We start from the raw sequence: 22,614 nt of genomic DNA, 5'->3' as shown, positions 1-22,614 counted from the left end.
CAGTATGTGCGGATGATGGAACAGCTGCGGCATGTGGGAGCAGGGTATTTCTCAGGAAGTACCGATCCGAGTGTAGCGGATGAGTGGAGAGAGCGGATGGAGGATATTTTCCTTTCGCTTAGGTGTCCCGACCGGTACAGGGTGGATCTGGCAGTGTTTTACTTGTCAGGAGATGCACGTGTGTGGTGGAGGTTGGTGACAGCATAGAGGGTGCAGCGGGGTATGTCTTGGGGAGATTTTGTGAGGGAGTTTAACTCCAAGTATTTTCCTCAGGAGGCTCTTGATCGTATGGAGGCACGGTTCTTGGGGTTGACTCAGGGGGACCGTACAGTGCGGGAGCTGGATGCAGAGTTCAGTCGGCTTGTGGGGTATGCAGGCAGGGCATGGGAGCCAGAGTCGGCTCAGGTGCGGAGGTTTTTGTTGGCTCTGCGGGATGATTTGAGGACTCGGTGCAGAGTGAGGAGCTATGCTACAAGAGCGGAGTTGGTTGAGGTTGCAGCTGGGATAGAGGATGACTTGAGGTCACAGGTGGTTATGGTCAGTTCTTCGGTGCAGCCACAGCAGTCTCAGCTGCCTTCTGTTCCTAGCAAGTGCGGCAAGCCTACGCAGGGGCAGAAGCGGAAGTTTGATGTTATGCAGAGATCGAGGCACGGGGGTGCGAGATGCTTTGGGTGTGGTAGCAGGGACCACAAGGTGACTAGCTGTCCACAGAGAGGTGAGCAGCGGGCAGTGACAGAGCAGCGGGCGGTGACGGAGCCGCGGATAGATACCCGAGTGTGTTACTATTGCAGAGAGACGGGGCACATCAAGCCTCGTTGTCCCAAGTTGCAGCAGAGGGCAGTAGCAGTGTTGCAGGCTGGAGCTCAGCCAGGGATGCAGTAGGCTGTGCAGCACGGTGTGCAGCCGGTGGGTTGGATCGAGCCGACGTCACAGGTGTACTCTACCCAGGAGCCCGGTGGCACTAGTGCAGGAGCGATCACAGGTATAACTTCTGAGATTTGAACTTAGTCAATTCAATAGTTCAGATTATATTTGTTTTTGCTTGTGGTCAAGTGGTAGGTTCTCAACGCACGAGGTTTGTGTAGGGACCTTGTTGGTGGGCGGGTTTAAGTCCCATGTTATGTTTGATTCTGGAGGTTCTCATAGCTTCATTACTCCGGAGTGTGCCGAGAGTGCGGGGATCAGAGGGGATTCTGGAGAGCGTTCAGGAGTTGTCAGAGTTGCGGGAGGCAAGTTCCTGAGGGTTATTGGACGAGCTGGAGGAGTTGATATTCAGATCGCAGGAGAGTCGTGGCCAGCGGATTTGCTTATCAGTCCAGTGGAGTTGTATGATGTTATTCTTGGTATGGATTGGTTGCATCGGTATAAGGTGCATTTGGATTGCTATCGGGGTAGAGTGGAGTTTGAGCGTCCAGGAGGGAAGTTGGTTTTTCAGGGCATTAGACCGACTTCGGGGAGTCTCGTGATCTCAGCCGTTCAGGCTGGGAAGATGATCGAGAAGGGCCGTGAGGCTTATCTAGTTACTATATCTATGCCAGAGTCAGTGGGGAAGTCTACGGTTAGCGGTATTCCGGTTGTGGAGGACTTTGAGGATGTGTTCCAGTCATTGCAGGGATTACCACCATCTCGGTCGGATCCTTTTACTATTGAGCTGGAACCGGGGACGATGCCGATATCCAAGGCTCCTTACAGGATGGCTCCAGCAGAGATGGCAGAGCTGAAGAAGCAGCTGGAGGATTTGTTGAGCAAGGGTTTTATCTGTCCTAGTTGTTCACCGTGGGGAGCTCCGGTGTTGTTCGTTTTCTCAACCCCAATCTCCTGTTCTTGAGGTGAGTGCTTGACCATGGTTGATCTAAGCATGAGATCTCTCTTGTTTGGGTGTTTTCTTTGATGTTTGTGTTGTTTTGTTGTTTGGGTTTGTTGCTTTTGTGATTCCTAGTGATTTCCGAGGTAATTGGGTGAGTTTGAGACGGATTCGAGACGATTTGGAAGGAGAGTTCGATGTTCGGATTCGCGCAGATCGTGTCTGCAGAAGAGGCATCGATCGACACTAGGAAGCATCGGTCGACACCATTTTGAGGGGCATTGGTCGACACTGTTTAGCATCGATCGACACCATTGTTTGTAGCATCGATCGACACCGTGAGGCATCGGTCGACACTGGTCTCAGCCGAGACTGGTCTTCCTGGTTTGATGTATTGTTGTGTGTTGTTTGTTTTGCTTAAACATGAGGGTCTCATATGCTTGTTTGTATAACCTAGTAGATGGGAGGACGGCCTCACTAAGTATTTATGATAATACTTACGCATCTCAATTGTTGTTTGTGGTGTGTGCAGGTAAAGGAAAAGTGTGATCGTGGAATCAAAGGCAATGAGGAGGAGGATGTTCTAGAGGCTTGATTGATTGTGATCTAGCTATTGTTAGGTTGCTAGTATTGAGTTGATAGAGCATTGTAGGATGTTGGAACTTTGCTATTTCGTTATTGGTTATTGGATTATTGCTGTTGGTATTCTTATTGGATTAATGGAAACTGTTTTATTTGGTTATCCGCGGTTATTGATTGTTGTTAGGATGTTAGTGGGTATGGGACCACTAGTAAATTAAGGTATTAAAAAAAAAAAAAAAAAAACGGGAAGGGTTGTTTCAATCCCTCCTCAGGACCTTCTTTGTTTATTGATTTTTAAGTCTCAATCCTATAGCTTGCTTGTTGTTTGATTCGTTTTTGCATTGCTCTGTTTTTATTGTGTTGGTCTGTTTTTGCGTTTAGTCCAGCTCGACCCTGCACTCGATCTACACTCGATCGAGTGCTTGCTCGAGTTCTTCCCCAGAACTTTGGTTTATGATTTGTAGTTGTCCTGTCTTATTTCTAGTCTCATTCTATTTGCATTTCTGTTGCATTTACTTATTGTCCTGTTCATTATTGTCTTGCATTAGTTCATTATTGTAGTTTCTATTTCTGTTCTAGCTTCATATTAGTCATTGTCATTCTGTTCCATTTACATTTAGCATCTAGTTCTTATAGTTTTACTTTTTGCATTTTGCATTTTCATCATAGGATTGTTAGTGACAAACATCCTTTACATTTGGCTTGACTTAGTCTCATATGCATGTCTTAATTGTTCACAAACACCCATTTAGGATTGACACCTCTTATACTGCAACTGCATTAGGGGAATTGAAACACCTTACCATCCATTCATTCATATCTCACCATTGCTTACATTCATCATCATTCACCACCAACATAAAAAGCTTGTTTCAACAAGCTTAAAACAAATATAGATAGATAGATTGGAAAAACATAAATTTTTGTTGATAGATCTATAGGAGCTCGTGGGCAGAGGCTACATCATTGTGTGTCAAAGAAACTTCCACGAATACATTGAAAATTTTAACATTAGTTACGATTTTGTGACGTTGGAAAATGGTATTTAGTTTCATTGGTTGTTGGAGTAAGCCACTTTGAGATAGCTAAAAGACGTGAACATGTTTTCTCCACACACAGGAGGAGGGAAGAGCCGAGGTTCTCTCTATGGTGGAGGATGTTGGACAAAAGGTTATCTCCCAAAAGGATGAAGTTGAGAGAGTTGGACGCAAGGTTATCTCCCCAAGGGAGGAAAGTGGGGGAGGTTGAACGCAATGTTATCTCTCCAAGAGCATAAGGTAGAGCCAAGGTTCTCTCCATAGTGGAGGAGGTTGGATGCAAGGTTCTCTCCATAAGGGAGGAGGGCAGAATTGAGGTTCTCTGCATGGTTGGTCATTCACTATTGTGTTGTAATTTATTTTTTATTCGAAATATTTTTTGAGGCCAACAATTTTAGTGATTAAAGAAACTATGCAAAAGTGAAAGTAAAGAGACATATAATAGTTGACTTAATTTGTTCATATAAACATTTTCTACGTGGTGGTAAATAATATATTTATAAAATACAGTATACCTAGGTGTAAAAAGTACATATTTAATGGTAACATACATAAAAGATTTATGTATAAATCAGTATATTATGGCAAAAATAAAATTTATAAATAATGTACAATAAATTTTAATAACAAAAGTTTTAACCCGCACATTGGGCGGATCCTTATCTAGTCTTATTATATAAAGTTGGGTTTTGAAAGTTAGCCATTAACAAGATTTTGACATGTGTCAAGTTATAATCTCAGATTTTGACATGTGTAAAAGTTAATATCTAATAGGAGAAATTTGATTACAACAAAAATAAAATATTTTGTTTTCAAAAATATTAATAATGTAAAAAGATAATTATCAAAAATTACAGAATTTACAAAAAAGTACAAAGTTTTTTAAAATAATTATAAGAATATTATATATATATATATATATATATTTCATAAAATTTAAAATTATAATATTATTTACTTATTTTTAATTTTAAGTTATTAATTCTTCAAATAAATAGAAAAAGGGATTAAAGAAAATATATAGTTAATTATTAATTCTAAATTTTTGTAAATACTCACTTCTATATAAACATAGATGTCTCATATTAAATTATTTATTCAAAAACACTGCTTTCAACTTTGTTTAAATGGGAAATTTTTTTAAAATGGGAAGGTAGATTTTTCTTATTTTTTTAAACCAAAATTTTCTCCTACTTTATCCTTTTTCAGTTGGGAATAGGTAAGATTAATTTGTTGACCCAAAAAAATAATAATATATGTGTCTTCTTTTCCTAATACTGTATTTTAAAATTTATTGTAGTATTTCTAGATTATTTTATTAATTCATATTTTCATCGTTGAATTATTTGGGATTCATATATTAGCGTGATTATAATTTTCTATTGTTTCTTTAATTATGCTAAATTAATTTTCTTCTAATTTCTCAACATTGATTGGTTGGTCATAAACCCTTTTTTTTTGCAAACATAATTGTTACCATTATTCATTTAATCCCAAATGAAGATAACGAGTAGAAGCGCATCAACCTAATGGATGGATAAAATAAGCTAATCAAACACAAGCTTACAAGAAACATAGATAGATAGATTGGAAAAACATAAATCTTTGTTGGTAGATCCATAGTCAAAGACTGTGACACCATGGTTTGCGGAAAGGTTTAAAAGAATTGATTTGGCCACACATGTCACCAAAATGCACTACATGATGGGTGACCTTCCTAGAAGTGAATGTCGGAACTGTGCGAGTGAGGACAAAACAAAGGAAAATATCATTTGTTGATTTGTAGAGTCGGTAAACAAGTTTTTAAAGCCTCCTAAGCGTAACAAACCGGCCATCGAATATGGGTGGGTCCACGGATTGGGAATATATGTAGGGTCCACTTAGGAAAGTGGGCCCATGGACTGAAAGTGTACATGGGCTCACTAAGCAAGGTGGCGGTTGAGGCGTTATAGAGACAGAGGCTACATTGGAAAATTTAACATTAGTTACTATCAAAAGATCTTGTGACGTTAGAAAAAGGTTTTAACTTTTATTGGTTGTTGGAGCAAGCCATTTTGAGATAGCAAAAAGACGTGAACATGTTCTCTCCACACAGAAGGAGGACGGAACTGAGGTTCTCTCTATAGTAGAGAAGGTTGGACACAAGGTTATCTCCCCAAGGGAGGAAGGTGGAGGAGGTTGGACGCAAGGTTATCTCCGCAAGGGAGGAAGGCGGAGCCAAGGTTCTCTCCATGGTGGAGGAGGTTGGACGCAAGGTTCTCTCCATAAGGGATGAGGGCGGAGCCGAGGTTTTCTCCGTGATGGTCATACATTATTGTGATGATACATCATTGATTAGTATAATATGTAATATATTCTTTATTCAAAATGTTTTTTGAGCTAACAATTTTAGTAATTAAAAAACTATGCAGAAGTGAAAATAAAATAGTACGTTTAATGTGTTCATATAGACATTTTATAGGTAGGTGATAAAAATATATTTGTAACATAGAGTATATTTAGGTGTAAAATATATACTTTTAATGGTAACATACATAAAAGATATGTAAATGAATATAAATCAATGTATTGTATATAACAAAAATAAAATTTATAAATAACAAACAATAAATTTTAATATAATTTATAAAACTTTAAACCCGCACATCAGGCGGATCCTCATCTAGTCAATTATAAACTAGGGTTTTCTTTTTATATAGTTGTGGCATATGATATATTGGGCTCAATTTTTAGCTTGTTTTATAAGTTATTGGGTTTGGTTGTGAAACAATAAAAATCGAGTTTAAGCCCATAAACACACAATTAATAAAACGACACCAATTCTATATTTGTTGTATCAAAACGACAACACCTCTATATTTAACATTTATCGTCTTCTTTATAGCTTCTCATTGTTATCCATGGCCGATTTGCAGAGTTTGAGTCAGATTCTCGGTGGATGGGAGTGGAATCGGAAGGGTTAGAGTAAAACCAAGAAACCCGATCAGTTTTAGCTCGCCGAGCCGAACCGAACCGAATACCGAAATCCCAAAAAAATCTCGCCGAACGGCTCGTATCTCCTCTCACAATCTGATAACAGAATTTTCACCCTGGGTATCAATTCCCTATGCAGTTGTAGTACAAAGGGTTATCAATCCAAATGGTTATTTATGCTAGCAGGTAGGATGCAATCAGAACAATGCAAGTCAAGCCAAGCAATAGTGGGTTTTGTCTAACAATCCTAACATAATGAAAGAAAGAATATAAACAAGGAACCACACGACCTAAGCACTTGATGCAAGCATTCGAGTACAGGATCGGGTGGGGTGATCGAGCAAACAAGGAAGGTATGAACAACTCGAGGGGATACTCGAAGTAGGTGATCGTGTACCTGTTCGGGTAAGGGATCGAGTGATGAATGAAAATGCAAACAATTAAGATACGAAAGCTTCTAAGGATTGGGTAATCGACTCCTAAGTGTTCCTGACCAATACAGATGTCTTAGATGCCTCAAGAAAATATTCCCTAAACAATGAATCTCTAAAAACTTGTTAAAACACTCTCGTGATAGAAACAATCAACCTTTGATCACTACCCTACCCAACTCTTGTTGGAGAAACATGACCAAGCAGGCAATAAGAGCCGATTCATTATTGTCAGTAAACCCCTTACTCATCTAATCTCTTAGGCTAAGTGAGTAAACCTCTAGCATTGGTTGATTCAAGCATTTCGTTTACACCTCACGTTGGTAAAACACCCTAGATCTAATCTCACCCTCTCGGTTTATTGACAGCATTAAGAACACCAATCTAGAAGGGAATTTATAAAACATATACAATCAAACTAAGACATCCTAACCAATCAAGAACACAAAATCATCTATCCCATCCCTAGAAACTTTACTACACTACTCGGAAATCATTGCAAAAGACATAGAAACAAAGATGAACAAAAATTGCATTGTATTAAAAGATAGAGTAGAGAATAAAGAGTACAAAGCAGAAATCTAAAGAAATAATAAAAAGATATGAAGTAAATCCTAACAAAAAGTGAAAAGTGTTTTGAGTCGCTCAGTTCTCTCTCAGAAGCTTTCGCTCTCTAGTTTGAGGGTCTACGGCGTGCTCGTTTGCGAGGAAGAAGAGGAGGGATTTATATATGGAAACCCTTTTGACCTAGCTTCCCAGTCCTGCCTGAGGGTCTACTCGATGGGGTGCACGAGGATAAGGTCGGGTGACTCCTCGGGTAGATCTTCGGGTTGTTCTTCCTGTTCCCTGATCCTCCTCGATCGTGCTAGGGTTCGGACTGTTCTTCCAGCTCGATGGCTCCTTCGGGTACATGCTCGGATTTGTCCTTGTTTCTCCCCATTTTAGGCTCTAAAGCACCTGTTTTCATCCAAAGTATGCAAATGCAAGAATGCAACACCCTAAATGGCCTAAAAGTGAATTCCTACAGTTAATGACCTAAAAATGCTAAGGTAAGGGTATAAACAATGAGAAATATGGACAAAAAAGGATGCTAAAAACATGTAAATTAGAGAGTTATCAGACCCATAAACTGAAATCTTGCTAGTCCTCTAGCAAGGAAGTAGGAGGGTGCGGTTTAAAAATGGGGACTCATGACCTTTATATACTAAGCGAAGGATTCAAGCTATAGTCCTTAAAGATAGTTTAATGGTGCTAAGATCAATCAACATACTTACAAATATTTTTCTATGCTTATTACCATGCATCGATCTAGTTCAACCTACAACTAAAAGTAAAGAACATCTCTTTCACATTCAATTAAGTGTTTGACGAATTCTTGCAAATGGAAGGTGAATCAAGCTCAATCGGTTTCAAGATAAGGCTTTTTGGTAAGGTGGTTTCAAACAAATTCTTTGGGTGGTTTTCTCTCACAAGAAGGAATGCTAGACAGTTGTGAAATCTATCTAAGATTGAGAACAATTTGGGCATACAAAGCTTAACTCTTGATGATCTACCCTTTTCTCATTCACTTTCTCTCTCTTTTTTTTTTATTTAAACCCCCTAGAATTAAACTACCCACACCCTTGATTTTAACTCTTTTTTTTTTTTTGGTAATCTCTAAGGTTTAAACTTTAAACATCTAGCTCTCTTCTTCCTTTTTTTCTTTTTTTTCTTTGCTAAACTCCTAATATGTATATATATATATTTTTTTTTTTCTAGGAGACTATAGCAAGATCTTTTTTATTTTTTATTTTTACTTAAGAGACTTAGAGCTACTTGATTCTAACCTTAGGGACTTTTTTTTTCTTTATTCCTTAACCCACCCCAAATAAACATGCTAACCACCTATCTTTCAAGACCGAATCTATCAGCTAGTTCAAATTCTAACATAGCTAAATCAAGAGGCAGTTATTTGTCGTTCTCAATACTCTCAAGGTTTCACAACCTATAGCACAATGAAAAGGCCTCACTCAACAATTCAGAACAAGGTTTGAAAGAAATGTTTGGGTTCATGGGTAGGAAAAACAAATCGGGTTAAATGAAAAGATTGGTAAAAATGGAGTGCTTACCCGAGTTTAGAGTTACCATGAGCAAGTATTCAAATTCCATAAGCAAGACAATTTAAGTTCAAATTAAGTCCAATAATATAGAGATGTTCCAATGTTCAAGCAAGTGGAGGAAGCATTCAAAAGACACAAGGTTCTAAACAAAGATTTTTCATTTTTTTCCAAAGATTGATCTAGCAACATTAAACTGTGATTAAGGGCTATAACTTCAATCCTAAGGTTTTATTTTAAACAAGGCAGTTTAAATCATTGTCCCCTAAGATGCATATACGACAATCCTATATGAAACAAACTAGACTCAATCCTAATATGTAAATGCAACCAGCATCCGAGGGGTTGATCGTGGGGGGCATCGCGTAGCTCATTGGGTAATACATGGGTATGGTGGAAGAGGTCCAGAATGGTCACCCGTGTAGCCACTCGCAGGGTGCATCGAATACGGCATCGTGTACGGCATCTGGTAAGGCGGAGGGAAGATTCCTGAGTAATCACCCGATTGTGTGCTTGATGGATGCATCGGATAAGGCATCGTGTATCCCATCGGGTTAGGCGTCGGATAGGCGTCTGAATGGCTTCTCTACGATACTTCAGGTCTTGTGACATCTCCCTAAGCTTGGGGCTCGTAGGATGATGATCTGTGAGGCTTTGGAGGCGTTAGTCCTCGAATTCCTCCTAGCGGTCCGCTTCTCCCCATCCATGTTTGTGCGTATCCCGAAGTGGGAGCTGAGGCACAGCTTGCTTTGTCTTGCAGCTCCTTGATATGACCTCCCATTATCTTCACTAAACCGGTAAGATCCTTCACCTTTCTCGCCAAAAACTTGTTCATCCACTTCAGCCATCCGATCCTCTTGTGGGCTTCCCTCACTCTAACAGGTTGCTTTTGAGAGCAAACATACTCCTCAAAGTCATAATCTTCCGAGCTGTCTCCCTGTGCTTGCCCGGTTGCCCCTCTCTCTTCAGCTACTGATTCCTCCTCCGGATTGTATAGCTCCTCCAGAGGTGGTGCAAAGTCAATGTTGTCCCCCAGCCGGACCTTGGTGCACATTACATTGGGCAGGATCATTTGGGCGGCTTCGGCGGTTGGATGGATGAACTTGAAGAGCATCATTTCGTTAGGCCTCTCATAGGCCAAAAATCTCGCCAGCACGAGGTAGTCGATGTCCAACCATCTCGGGTCATGTACCACTCCTTTCAAAGGCACATCGCAAGCCACCAAAATTGGTGTAAGTAGTCCTCCAATGGAGATCTCTCCGCCCCCTTCTCATCTCTTCATAGCCCATTGTGAGAACTGAGGCCTTCACCTTAGTTCCAAAATGATTTCTGAGCGAGGGTGTTTACCATCGTTCTAGTTCCGAACTGGAATAAAGACTAATTGAAACTTGCGAAGTGAATTTAGTATTCTTATTGCCAAAAGTGAATTTTTCGATCCCCTTTACATTCCTCCCCCTCTTACTTTTATACTCTTGAATTACAATTAATTCCCTATCAATCTAGTCCGTAAATCTTGTCTTCTAATTAATGACTTCAGGGGAATCTTTGACCGCTATACCGAGCTCCAAAATGTCTTTGTTTTGTGACAACCCGTCCCGCAGACTCCACTAGCCCACCGCTAGCCGCCCCAACGGACCCCAAGCTGGCCCTGCAGGGCATCGATCCTAACCCCTCACTGTGGCAAATGGAACTATCCATCAAAGTCCACAGTAGGTTACTGGTGCGCCAGGCGTTCCTCGAACCCTGGTCCCCACCCTTTAACAACCTTCCCACATGACAAGCTGTCACCAATTGCCACGGTGAGGGATGAGGATCGATGCCCTGCATGGCCAGCTTGGGGTCCGTTGGGGCGGCTAGCGGTGGGCTAGTGGGGTCAGCGGAACGGGTTGTTACATGTTTCTCCGTTTTATTTTACTTCACTTCCTTAGATCTTGAAGCAATGGGCCGACCTGGGTGCATCCCTGGCCCATAATGTCTTGTTGGGCCTCGACCCAAGCCCGTATCTCGAGGTGACGGATTGCGGTACCAACAGTTGCCCCCCAAGTCTGCCGAGCTGACTAGTTCGGAGGACTTTTGATCTTTCGCCAACTACTTTGGGAAACTAAAGATACCCCGTATCCCATGATTTGATCGTGTTAATGATAGGTTTTATCTTCCCGAACAAGCATTGGGACCCACTACTCTGAGCAACACGCTATAAGAGGGACTTCTTGTCTTCCCAGGTCATTATTGCTTCTGACCCGGCTTATATAAAGGTAGCCTCTCCCTTCTCTGCATTTTTTAGTTTTTGCTTTTTGAGTTTTCTTGCTTCTTCTGTTCTTTTCTCTGCTCTTCTTCTGTCACCGGAAAAATCATCAATCTTCTCAGATCAACTCAGTTCCCAATTGAAAACCATGACTCCTCCGAAATCTACCCCAGGTAAAGTTGTTGAACCGCTCATCCCCGGTGTCTTCGGTCCTCATCAGCCGTCTGTTTTTTCCCGGAGCAATGAAGCAGAGATTAGGGGGTCGTGCGGGATACCCTCGGAGATTGAAATTCGGTTCCCTGAGGTGCACAAATCACCAGAAAATCCCCCTCCCGTTTATTGTTGTGCTTTTGAAGCTTTTTTCTCTGCGTGCGGACTATCATTCCCGCTTCCCGAACTGATCGTACGGATGATGTTCGAACTGGCCTTTGCCCTTCCTCAGATGTGCCCGAACGTTGTTCGGACAGTTCTGTGCCTTCAAACTCTGGCAGAAGAGTTCAACTACTCCCTATCCTTGGCTGATTTTCTCCATGTCTTTGCTCCGTCCCCCTTCTTGTTGGTTGGCACAAGCCCTTGTAGTAGTAAGTCTTTCCTCCGTCTCCCATTTCAGATGCTGAAGGCTCGTTGAGACCTACACCGTCAAGACTGGGCGCACCAAGGGTACTCTTTACGTGAGTCCACTCTCCAGGGTCAAAGTTTTTGACAACCTCCCGGAGAAAGATGAGAAATGGAGGAAGTCATTTTTCTTTTTCCCTGTCAACGAGCTCACTTTTGGACATCGTGCGAGCTTGCATGTTTCGAAGTAGGCTTCGAAAATTGGTAGCGTAGCGTTCTTCACTTAGTGTTAGCTTTTATAATATTATCGCCTCTTACCGATTCTTCTTTTTGTTTCAGCTCACTTCGAGCGAGGTCAGCTATCCGCTATGTTTGCGGAGTTCTTTTCCCGATTCTGCAGTCAAGGGCAGATTGCCTGGGATTCTTTCTCGTGCGAAAGGATTAGAGAGTCTGGAGTCAGACTCAGAAGGCGCACCCTCGTCCGCTCTTCCCCTCTGCGAGTTCTCGACACTTCCACCATGAACTATAAAGAAGAGAAAAACCTCAAGAGGGATCTCGAGAATGCAGAGAAGGAGGTAAAAAGGCAGATGGCCGCTGCATTTGCTGAAGGGAAAGCTCGTATTTCCGCTAGGAATGTTGAGTCCACTGTCCCTGATGAGAGCAGGGTTCCAGCTCCCCTCCCAGGTCCTTCCAAACCCCCCCGTGATTGTTATTGCGGATTCCAGTGAGGAACCCCGGGAGGTAGAGGCTCCCCCTCCAGTTTCCGATAGCGGTTGTGTCGAGGTGAGCTCGCAGAAGACCGAGCTGACGAAGAAGAGGAAAGAACCTGAGTCTTCTTCTTCTTCGTGCGAGAAAACCCGAGGTCGAACCAGTTCTTCTGGAGATGAACGCGGCAAATCCTGCCCGAGAGATGTGGCTCTCCTCTCCGAGAAAAAGTCTAGGGACGGAACCCCCACCTCCGAAAAGAAGTCTAGGGATCCCCAGAGTGCCAAGGAGTCAGGAGGTTCTTCTGTCAGAATCCCCCCGAAAGAACAACGCCCCTCACCTCGTGGTAAGTAGGATCTTCGGGGTAATAAGTTTATGGTTGAAGTTCACCGGGGGAATAAGTTAAATAACTAACTCATCCATTTTACACAGCCCTTCCTGCTTCTCCAGCAGATTTGATTGGAAGTTATGCCCGACCTGGAGTTCATGTCCCAGCCTTTGCCGATATGTCTGAGACCAACCGTGGGAACTTTTTCCATTTCGCGAACAAAGTCATAAAGGTCGGTAGTCCACTTACTCAGATTCCACACAAATGTATATTACTTATTTTGACTTAACGTGCTGACTTTCACAGATGATGATCAAGTTCGACAACTCGGTGGCGTCTTACGAAGAGCAGCTGTTCGCCTCACCTTCAATCTCCGAAGTGACGAAGCTTAAAGACAAAGTGTTCGAGCTAGAGACCCAAGTGGCTGAGTAGATTTGATCCCGGATGAAGAAAGCTAAGATTCAAGTATTCGACCTTGGTATTGCAAACGAGGATCTCAGGGGGAAGCTCAAGAGAGCGGGTGACCTTTATTACGAGGCCACAGAGAGCAAGAAGGCTGCCAATAATAGGCTTCATGAAGTCGAACTCCGCAACAAACTCCTAGAGGCCAGCAGTAGCTGCGAGATGGAGAAGGTCCGGAGAGAAGAGCGCCAATCAATGAGGCGAGCCCTTCGCCCTTTGATTGAGGACGTGAGGGCGCACTTCAAGGAAAGGGAGCGTCTAACCCCATCTTTGGTCAGGGCTGTTGAGATCAAGGCAAATCGGATGCTGATCAAGGAAATCTCGAAGGGAGAGATTGCCGATCTCGAAGTTGAGCTCAAGTCCATTCGAGCTGACGAAGAAAAGGCCGACAGTGATGTCGCGAAGGTAACCCTCCATGACTTTGATATTTCAGCCTTCTCAAGCCTCTTGGCAGAGTTGCCCCCTGAATTGCTATGCAGCAAACCCCCACTGAGCATCGTAATTGATGAATCCGGAACTAACATCGGAAAGATGTCGAACCAGGAAATGGAGGTGATCAGAGCTAACACCCCTAAGGCTGATGCACCCGAGGTGTCGCTGTCCGAGCTTTTTCCCGACGTTCTTGAGGAGTTGACCGCGAGTGCTGTGAATCACAGTTCGGGCCCTGATCTTCCTTTTACTTCCTGAATTCATTTTTCCTTTTGTTTTTTTGGTTGGGGTTGTTCTAGGCCCACGTGGTCCCCTCTCTATTGTTTTGTTGTTTTTTTTTTTACTCGATTCAGGAGTTTTTTGGTCTTGGTGACCCTCCCACGACATTACCTACTTTATCAATTGAACCCTTATTGCTTGCGTCGAACTCATTGAGAAAGAACGACTTTTGATTGTCGAGAAATTAAAAACTGTTTGCTAAGATTCACACAATGAAGTAACTCACCGAGTGAACTTATCCAAAATAATTTATGGCAGAGAGTAATGAATTTTACTTAGAGTTGGTTAGAAAATTAAGTCGGACCTAAGCATCCGGCAAAGTGCAATGCAAAGTTATTCTTCGGTGCTAAAGTTAATACGAAGTACGTCTTCGGTTTAACATTAGGCAAGTGCCGCGTTGGACTTGCAAAGTCGCTATTGACCAAAACTCTTAGTACAAGGTATGGTTTTGGTTTAGATTCACGAAGTGGAACTTCGGTTTTAAAAGGTACGAAGTTAGACTTTGATTTTAAAGATACGAAGCATGACTTCGGTTTTAAAGATACGAAGCATAACTTCGGTTTTAAAAGGTACGAAGTGAGACATTGGTTTTAAGTTACGAAGCATGACTTCGGTTTTAGGGGTACGAAATGTGATTTTGGTTTTATGGAAAATGTCACGAAGTAAGACTTCGGCATTTAAATTTTGATGAAGTGAAACTTCAGTTTAAAATTACGAAGCATGACTTCGGTTCTTAGTGACCATGCGAAGTAACGTAAAAAGTTTGGTGGAAAACTTTTAGTTTCATTAAATGCGGATAGCTGAACCCGAAGTGGGCTGCCTACGTTCCCTTTTTTGGGATCAAGCCAATCGTAGTTCGATACAATATTTAAATCAAACTAAATGTAAAAACGTTTGAGATGTGAAGAATTCCAAGACCTCGGCACGGGTTTCCCGTCTGAATCTTCCAATCGGTAAACGCCATTTTGGACTTCGCAGGTGATCTTGTATGGACCTTCCCAATTGATTCCCAATTTTCCTGCATTGTTCTCTTCAGTGTTTTCGTGGACCTTTCGAAGGACTAGATCGCCAACTGCCAAAGGCCTGCTTTTGATCTTGGAATTATAATAGCGGGCAACGGTATTCTGGTAATTCTGCATCCGAACTGAAGCTCGATCCCGACGCTCATTTATGGTATCGAGGGTATCCTGTAAAAATTCCTCATTCTCCGTAGCCCAAAGTGGGTTTAGTGTGGAACGAACTCCGGGTACTTCTATGTCAGCTGGGACTATGGCATCGACTCTGTATACCAAGGAAAAGGGTGTTTCGTTAGTGGCCCAGCGAGGTGTTGTTCGGATTGCCCAAAGTACGCCTTTCAACTCGTCCGGCCAGTGCCCTTTGTGAGAGTCGAGCCCGTTTCTTTAGGTTAGCTAATATGACTTTGTTCATTGCCTCGGCTTGCCCATTACCTTGTGGATAACGAGGAGTTGACTTTCTGAGTCGTATTTTCCATTTCGCACTGAAGCCTTCGAACTGCAAGGAGATGAACTGCGGGCCGTTGTCCGTGACGATTTCATGAGGAATGCCGTATCGGTAGATTATGCCTTTCAATACGAACTACTCTACTTCCTCACTTGTCACTTTCGCATAGGCCGCTGCTTCCACCCATTTGAAGAAATAATCAGTAAGAACTAGTACGTACTGCACTCCTCCCGGTCCCCGATGTAAAGGGCCAATGATATCTATAGACCACCTCATCAACGGATAAGGTGCGGACACCGAAGACAGAAGTTCGGTAGGCTATTGAATTGACAGAGCATGCTTTTGACACTTCTCGCAGGTTCGGGAATATTTCTCGCAGTCGGTGACCATAGTAGGCCAGAAATACCCTTGTCTTTTGATTTTGAAGGCCAGAGTCCGCGCTCCGGAATCATTTCCATTGGGACCATCATGAACAGCTTGCATTAATGTCGCGGGCTCCTCACCAGCGACACATGTTAGATAGGGACCAGCTACACTTCGTCGTAGGAGTACTCCGTTGTAGATGCAATACCGTGCACTGAAGATTTTGAGTTTCCTGCTCACTGCGCTGTCCGAGACAGCTACATAGAGAAAAAGTGGTTCACTTAGTTCAGGCTTAGCAAGGACCAGAGGTTGAGATAGGTAGGCTTTCAGCTCAGCAAACGCTTCCTCGCAATTCGCATCCCAAACAAAGTTTTTCCCTCCCTTTTACAATAGCTGGTAGAATGGGAGGCACTTGTCCGTTGATCGGGATATGAATTGATTGAGAGCTGCAATCCGTCTGTTAAGACGCTGCACTTCTCGTAAAGTCCTTGGGGAACCCCATGGATAAGAAGGCATTGATTTGTCTCGGGTTCGCTTCAATTCCCCGTTCTGTGACAATATAACCTAAAAACTCTCTTGATGGGACTGTGAAAGTACACTTTGTGGGGTTAAGCTTCATCCCGAACTGGTTCAAGATGTCGAAACAAACTTTCAAGTCCGTAAGGTGCGAGCTGGCTTCCTTGGACTTCAACAGCATGTCGTCAATAGAGACCTCCATGGTTTTTCCGAGCTGCTGCTCGAACATCCGATTCACAAGACGCTGGTAGGTTGCTCCGGCGTTTTTCAACCCGAATGGCATCACATTGTAACAATAAGTCCCGCGGTCCGTAATGAATGCGGTCTTTTCCTGACCTTTCGGGTTCATGAGGATTTGATTGTAACCAGAGAAAGCATCCATCAAGGACATCAGTTTGTGTCCCGAAGTGGACTCAACTAGTCTGTCGATGTGTGGAAGTGGAAAACTATCCTTTGGGCATGCCTTATTCAGATCGGTAAAGTCAACGCAGACTCGTGACTTTCCATTTTTCTTTTTTACAACCACCGTGTTTGCAAGCCATTCAAGGTATTTTACTTCATGGATCTGACATGCGCTCAGTAAATGATCTACTTCCTTGTTGACGATTTCAGCTCGCTCGGGGCCAAGTTTCCTTCGCTTCTGCTTCACCGGCCTGAAGGTCGGATCCACATTCAGCTCATGTGAGATGACCTCCGAACTGATCTCGGGCATTTCGTCAACGGACCATGCGAAGGTGGACATATTCTCCTTTAATAAGAAGATCACATTGGCTCGGAGCTCGCTTCCTGATCCAGCTCCGATCTTGATTTCTTGGTCTGGAAACTTATCATTAATAAAAATAGACTCTGTGAGGTCATCTTTGAGCTGCTTCCGAACTGGGCTCTTTGTGACCTCGAGCTGTGGTTGCTATTGAACCAAAAGCTTGTGACTCACGAGATAGCAACTTCTCTCCATTCTTTGGCTTCCTAAAATTTCCCAAACTTCTTGCGGGGTTAGGAACTTGACACACTGATGGTATGTTGAAGCTACAGCCTTCATCTGGAAAAGCCAAGGTGTTCCCATTATCGCATTGTAGGCCTCTGATAAACAGGTTTTCACCAGGGTATCAATTCCCTATGCAGTTGTAGTACAAAGGGTTATCAATCCAAATAGTTTTTTATGCTAGCAGGAAGGATGCAATCAGAACAATGCAAGTCAAGCCAAGCAATTAGGAGTTTTGATCTAACCGTCCTAGAATAATAAAAGAAAATAATATAAACAAGAAACCACACGACCTAAGCACTCGATGCAAGCATTCGAGTACATGATCGGGTGGGGTGATCGAGTAAGCAAATAAAATATGAACAACTCGAGGGGTTACTCGATGCAGGTTATCATGTACCTGATCGGGTAAGAGATCGAGTAATGAATGGAAATGCAAGCAATTAAAATATGAAAGCTTCTAAGGATGGGGTAATCGAATCCTAAGCATTCCTGACCAGTACAGAAGTCTTACATGCCTCAAGCAAATATTTCCTAGACAATGAATCTCTAAAATCTTGTTAAAACACTCTCGTGATAGAAACAATCAACCTTGAATCACTTCCCTACCCAACTCTCGTTGGAGAAACATGACCAAGCAGGCATTAAGATCCGATTCATTATTGTCAGTAAACCCCTTACTCATCTAATCTCTTAGGCTAAGTGAGTAAACCTCTAGCATTGGTTGATTCAAGCATCTCATCTACACCTCTCGGTGGTAAAACACCTTAGATCTAATCTCATTCTCTCGGTTTGTTGACAGCATTAAGAACACCAATCTAGAAGGAAATCTATTAAACAAATATAATCAACTAAAACATCCTAACTGATCAAGAACAAAAAATCATCTATCCCATCCCTAGAAACTTTACTACACTACTCGGACATCATAGCAAGAAACATAACAACAAATAAGAACGAAAATTGCTTTATAATAAACGATAGAGTAGAGTAGAAAGAATACAAGATAGAAATCTGAAGAAATGATAAAAAGTTATGAAATAAAATCTAAAACAAAAGGGAAAAGTGTTTGAGTCGCTCAGTTCTCTCACAGAAACTCTCGCTCTCTGGTTTGAGGGTCTGTGGCTTTGCGAGGAAGGAGAGGAGGGTTTTATATATGGAAACCCCATTGACCTAGCTTCCCAGACCTGCCTGATGGTCCACTTGATGGGACACACGAGGATGAAGTCGGGTTACTCCTCGGGTAGATCTTCGGGTTGTTCTTCCGGCGCTTGGATCCTCCTTGATCGTGTTGGGGTTCAGACTTGTTCTTCCAGCTCGATGGCTCCTTCGGGTACATGCTCGGGTTTGTCCTTGTTTTCCCCCATTTAAGGCTCTTAAGCACCTGTTTTCATCCAAAACATGCAAATGCAAAAATGCAACACCCTAAATGACATAAAAGTGAACTCCTACAATAAATGACCTAAAAATGCTATGTTAAGGGTATGAACAATGCAAAATATGGACAAAAAAGATGCTAAAAACATGTAGATTAGAGAGTTATCAGACCCCCAAACTTAAATCTTGCTAGTCCTCTAGCAAGGAAGTAGGAGGGTGCGGTTTAAAGACGGGGACTCATAACCTTTATATGCTAAGCGAAGGATTCAAGCTATAGTCCTTAAAGATAGTTTAATGGTGCTAAGATCAATCAACATACTTACAAATATTTTTCTATGCTTGTTACCATGCATCGATCTAGTTCAACCTCCAACTAAAGATAAAGAACATCTCTTTCACATTCAATTAAGGAAGGTGAATTCTTGCAAATGGAAGGTGAATCAAGCTCAATCGGTTTCAAGGGTAAGGCTTTTTAGTAAGGTGGTTTCAAACAAATTCTTTGGGTGGTTTTTTCTCAAAAGAAGGAATGCTAGACAGTTGTGAAAACTATCTAAGAGTGAGAACAATTTGGGCATACAAAGCTTAACTCTTAATGATCTACCCTGTTCTCATTCACTTTTTTTTTTTTTTACCAAACACCCTATAATTAAACTACCCACATCCTTGATTTTAACTCTTTTTTTTTACTCCCTAAGGTTTAAACTTTAAAGTTCTAGCACTCTATTCTCTTTTTTTTTTTCTTTTTTTGCTAAACTCCTAATATGCATATATATATATATATATATTTTCTTTCTAGGAGACTATAGCAAGATCTTTTCTCTTTTCTTTTTTTTTTAACTTTGAGACTTAGAGCTAATTGATTCTAACCTTAGGGACTTTTTTTTTTATTATTCCTCAACCCAACCCCAAATAAGCATACTAGCCACCTAACTTTCAAAACTGAATCTATTAGCTAGTTCAAATTCTAACTTAGCTAAATCAAGAGGCAGTTCTTTGTCGTTCTCAATACTCTTAAGGTTTCACAATCTATAGCACAATGAAAAAGACCTCACTCAACAATTCACAACAAGGTTTGATAGAAAGGTTTGGGTTCATGGGTAGGAAAAATGAATTGGGCTAAACGAAAAAGATTGGTATAAATGGAGTGCTAACACGAGTTTAGAGTTACCATGAGCAAGTATTCAAGTTCCATAAGCAAGACAATTAAAGTTCAAATTAAATCCAATAATATAGAGATGTTCCAATGTTCAAACAAGTGGAGGAAGCATTCAAAATACACAAGGTTCTAAGCAAAGATTTTTCATTTTTTTCCAAAGATTGATCTAGCAACAATGAACTGTGATTAAGGGCTATAGCTTCAATCCTAAGGTTTGATTTTAAACATGGTAATTTTAATCATTGTCCCCTAAGATGCATATGTAACAATCCTATAGGAAACCAACTAGACTCAATCCTAATATGTAAATGCAACTATATGAACACTTTTGTTTTTTATTTTGTAAATTTTTCAAATTTTTTGGGTTTTTTCAATGCACATAGATGCAGACTCAAATGAATAAAACTAGCATGCAAAAATTTTAAATAAGAAAATAAGAAAATAAAACACAATGTTAAATACATTCTAGGACCCTCCCCCAAACTTAAATTACACAGTCTCTGTGTAAATAAAAGTTGGAAAAAGAATCCAAGAATCACACAAAATAAAAGAAAAAAAAAATGCAATGTTATATACAAGGATCATATGAAATTGGTACCTCATGGGTTGGAGAAGAAGGAGGTTGCAGCAGCCTCCATACTCGCCAACGTGTAGCCAGGGTCGTCTCCGGCTTCCGCAGGTGCTGGTGTTTGCTCGTTAGAGAGCTCGGTGATATGCACGAACGACTTACTAGGACCAGCATCCAAGGGGTTGATCGAGGGGGGTATCGCGTAGCTCATCGGATAGGGCATCGGGTAGTACGATGGGTACGGTAGAAGAGGTCCAGAATGATCACCCGTTGGCCACTCGCAGGGTGCATCGTATACGGCATTGTGTATGGCATCTGGTAAGGCGGAGGGAAGAGTCCTGAGTAATCACCAGATTGCGTGCTCGATGGGTGCATCGGATGAGGCATCGTGTATCCCATCGGGTTATGCATCGGATAGGCATCTGAATGGCTTCTCCGCGATGCTTATGGTCATGTGATGTTCTCCTCAGCTTGGGGCTTGTAGGATAATGCTTTGTGAGGCTCTGGAGGTGTCAGTCCTCGAATTCCTCCTAGCGGTCCGCTTCTCCCCATCCATGTTGGTGCGTATGCCGAGGTAGCAGCTGAGGCACAGCTTGCCTTGTCTTGCAGCTGCTTTATCTGACCTCCCATAGTCTTTACCAAACCGGTAAGATCTTTCACCTTTCTCACCAAATACTTGTTCATCCTCTTCAGCCATCCGATCCTCTTGTGGGCTTCCCTCACTCCAACTGATTGCTTTTGAGAGCAAACATACTCCTCAAAATCAAAATCTTCCAAGCTATCTCCCTGTCTTTCCCTGGTTGCTTCTCTCTTCTCAGCTTCGGATTCCTCCTCCGGATTGTACAGCTCCTCCAAAGGCGGTGCAAAGTCAATGTTGTCTCCCAGCTGAACTTTGGTGCACATGACATTAGGTAGGCTCATTTGGGCAGCTCTAGCGGTTGGATGGACGAACTTGAAAAGCGTCATATCGTTAGGCCTCTCATGGGCCAAAAATCTCGCCAGCACGAGGTAGTCTACGTCAAGCCATCTCGGATCGTGTACCACTCCCTTCAAGGGCACATCACAAGCCACTAAGATCGGTGTGACTAGTCCTCCAATGGAGATTTCTCCGCCTCCTTCTCTTTTCTTCATAGCCCATGACTTAAGGTAGAGGAACCGATCGAGCAGCACAAACACCATGCTAGTATCCGCAATATCTCCAGTGTACCATCCCTAGCATTGTCCAAAACTCCACACAGTGCAATGTCCAGCAGCTGGAGCTCATGATCATTCGCATTCCCAGTCTCTTTTCTAGCAAAAAGAGTGCATGCAAGGGACTTGTGAAAATACCTCAAGACAAGGCTCCTTATTTGAGCGGATTTGGAGCTTGTGGTCTTGTAGGGGAGCTTGTCTCCTATTGTCAGCAATAGGGACCTCATTTCCTCCTTGCTAACCTCCATTCCTTCTCCACTACCAGCTTTGAAACCATACAGCTTCTCCATCTTCTTGAAAGTGAGCCGGTATTCTTTGTTTCTCACGGAGAAGGTGATGAACCCGATCCCCCCATCGGATAGTAGGGTCGGGTGGTCCTCAAAGTAGTGCAGCCTCAAAGTTGAGAGAAAGTGGACCGTCTCGTCCTCATAGGCCTCAAGGTGAGCTCGCATCATATGGACTAGGTGGCACATGTCGAACAGAAACTCAACATCTCTAGCGATGCCCAACTGCTTTATCGTCTCACGGTGAGGGTATCGGGTACCAACGAAGCTCATCTTTCGGAAAACCATGAAGAGTTTTACCGGAGTCTCCACTTCCTTTTGCTTCAACCTCCGCGAGGCTTGGTGTGTTCTCTCTCTATGTTCCTCCTCTCGCTCACGGTTCTTCTCCTCTGAGTCTCGATCCTCTTCCTCAGCTGCTCTCTCAGCTACCCTCTCAGCCTTTTCAGAGGCTGGTCTCTTCCCTCTTGCAACCGCAGCTCTGCTCCTTAGCCGCGAGGTTTGGATCTCCCCTTGCTCTTCTCCACCAGCATCAGAATCGACCTCCATAGGGTCGGTAACAGTCCTCTCGGACGCAGACAGGTCCCTACCTCGAGGAGATCAGCGAACAACACTCGCCAACGGACTCGGTGAGCGAACTCGATGGTCTACACGATCGGTTGCTCGAGCACTGGATCGGGTGACGGATCGGGTTGAGCATCAGGTGGGTGAGGCGAAACGTCCAGCCAGTGGTTAGGAATGCGGAACGTTTCCTCTTCCTTGGGATTCTCAAGGTTCGACGACATCACCTCCG

The 22,614-nt window shown here is 42.7% G+C and overlaps 3 protein-coding genes across 3 annotated transcripts; 1 reads left to right on the top strand and 2 right to left on the bottom strand.

The window, feature by feature from the left end:
* Nucleotides 1–12,091: 12,091 nt before the first annotated feature.
* LOC147948378 (uncharacterized) lies at nt 12,092–13,188 on the top strand. Its single transcript, XM_087466592.1, has 4 exons — nt 12,092–12,341; nt 12,388–12,774; nt 12,861–12,988; nt 13,063–13,188. Exons 1-4 carry the CDS (start codon nt 12,092–12,094, stop codon nt 13,186–13,188), a joined length of 891 nt encoding a protein of 296 aa, XP_087322718.1.
* A 1,616-nt stretch (nt 13,189–14,804) lies between these two features.
* LOC147948377 (uncharacterized) lies at nt 14,805–15,418 on the bottom strand. Its single transcript, XM_087466590.1, has 2 exons — nt 15,375–15,418; nt 14,805–15,207 (listed from the first exon to the last, which is right to left on the bottom strand). The coding sequence occupies exons 1-2, from the start codon at nt 15,416–15,418 to the stop codon at nt 14,805–14,807; spliced, it is 447 nt and encodes a 148-aa protein (XP_087322716.1).
* Nucleotides 15,419–16,210: 792 nt separating this feature from the next.
* On the bottom strand, nt 16,211–21,528 carry LOC147948376 (uncharacterized). The gene is made up of 4 exons (XM_087466587.1): nt 21,194–21,528; nt 17,494–17,497; nt 17,249–17,380; nt 16,211–17,173 (listed from the first exon to the last, which is right to left on the bottom strand). The coding sequence occupies exons 1-4, from the start codon at nt 21,526–21,528 to the stop codon at nt 16,211–16,213; spliced, it is 1,434 nt and encodes a 477-aa protein (XP_087322713.1).
* Nucleotides 21,529–22,614: the final 1,086 nt, after the last annotated feature.

Source organism: Camelina sativa, chromosome 2 (genome assembly GCF_030686135.1).
Source record: "Camelina sativa cultivar CO46 ecotype springtype chromosome 2, ASM3068613v1".
Lineage (NCBI taxonomy): Eukaryota > Viridiplantae > Streptophyta > Magnoliopsida > Brassicales > Brassicaceae > Camelina > Camelina sativa.
This window is presented reverse-complemented; position numbering and strand designations above follow the sequence as displayed.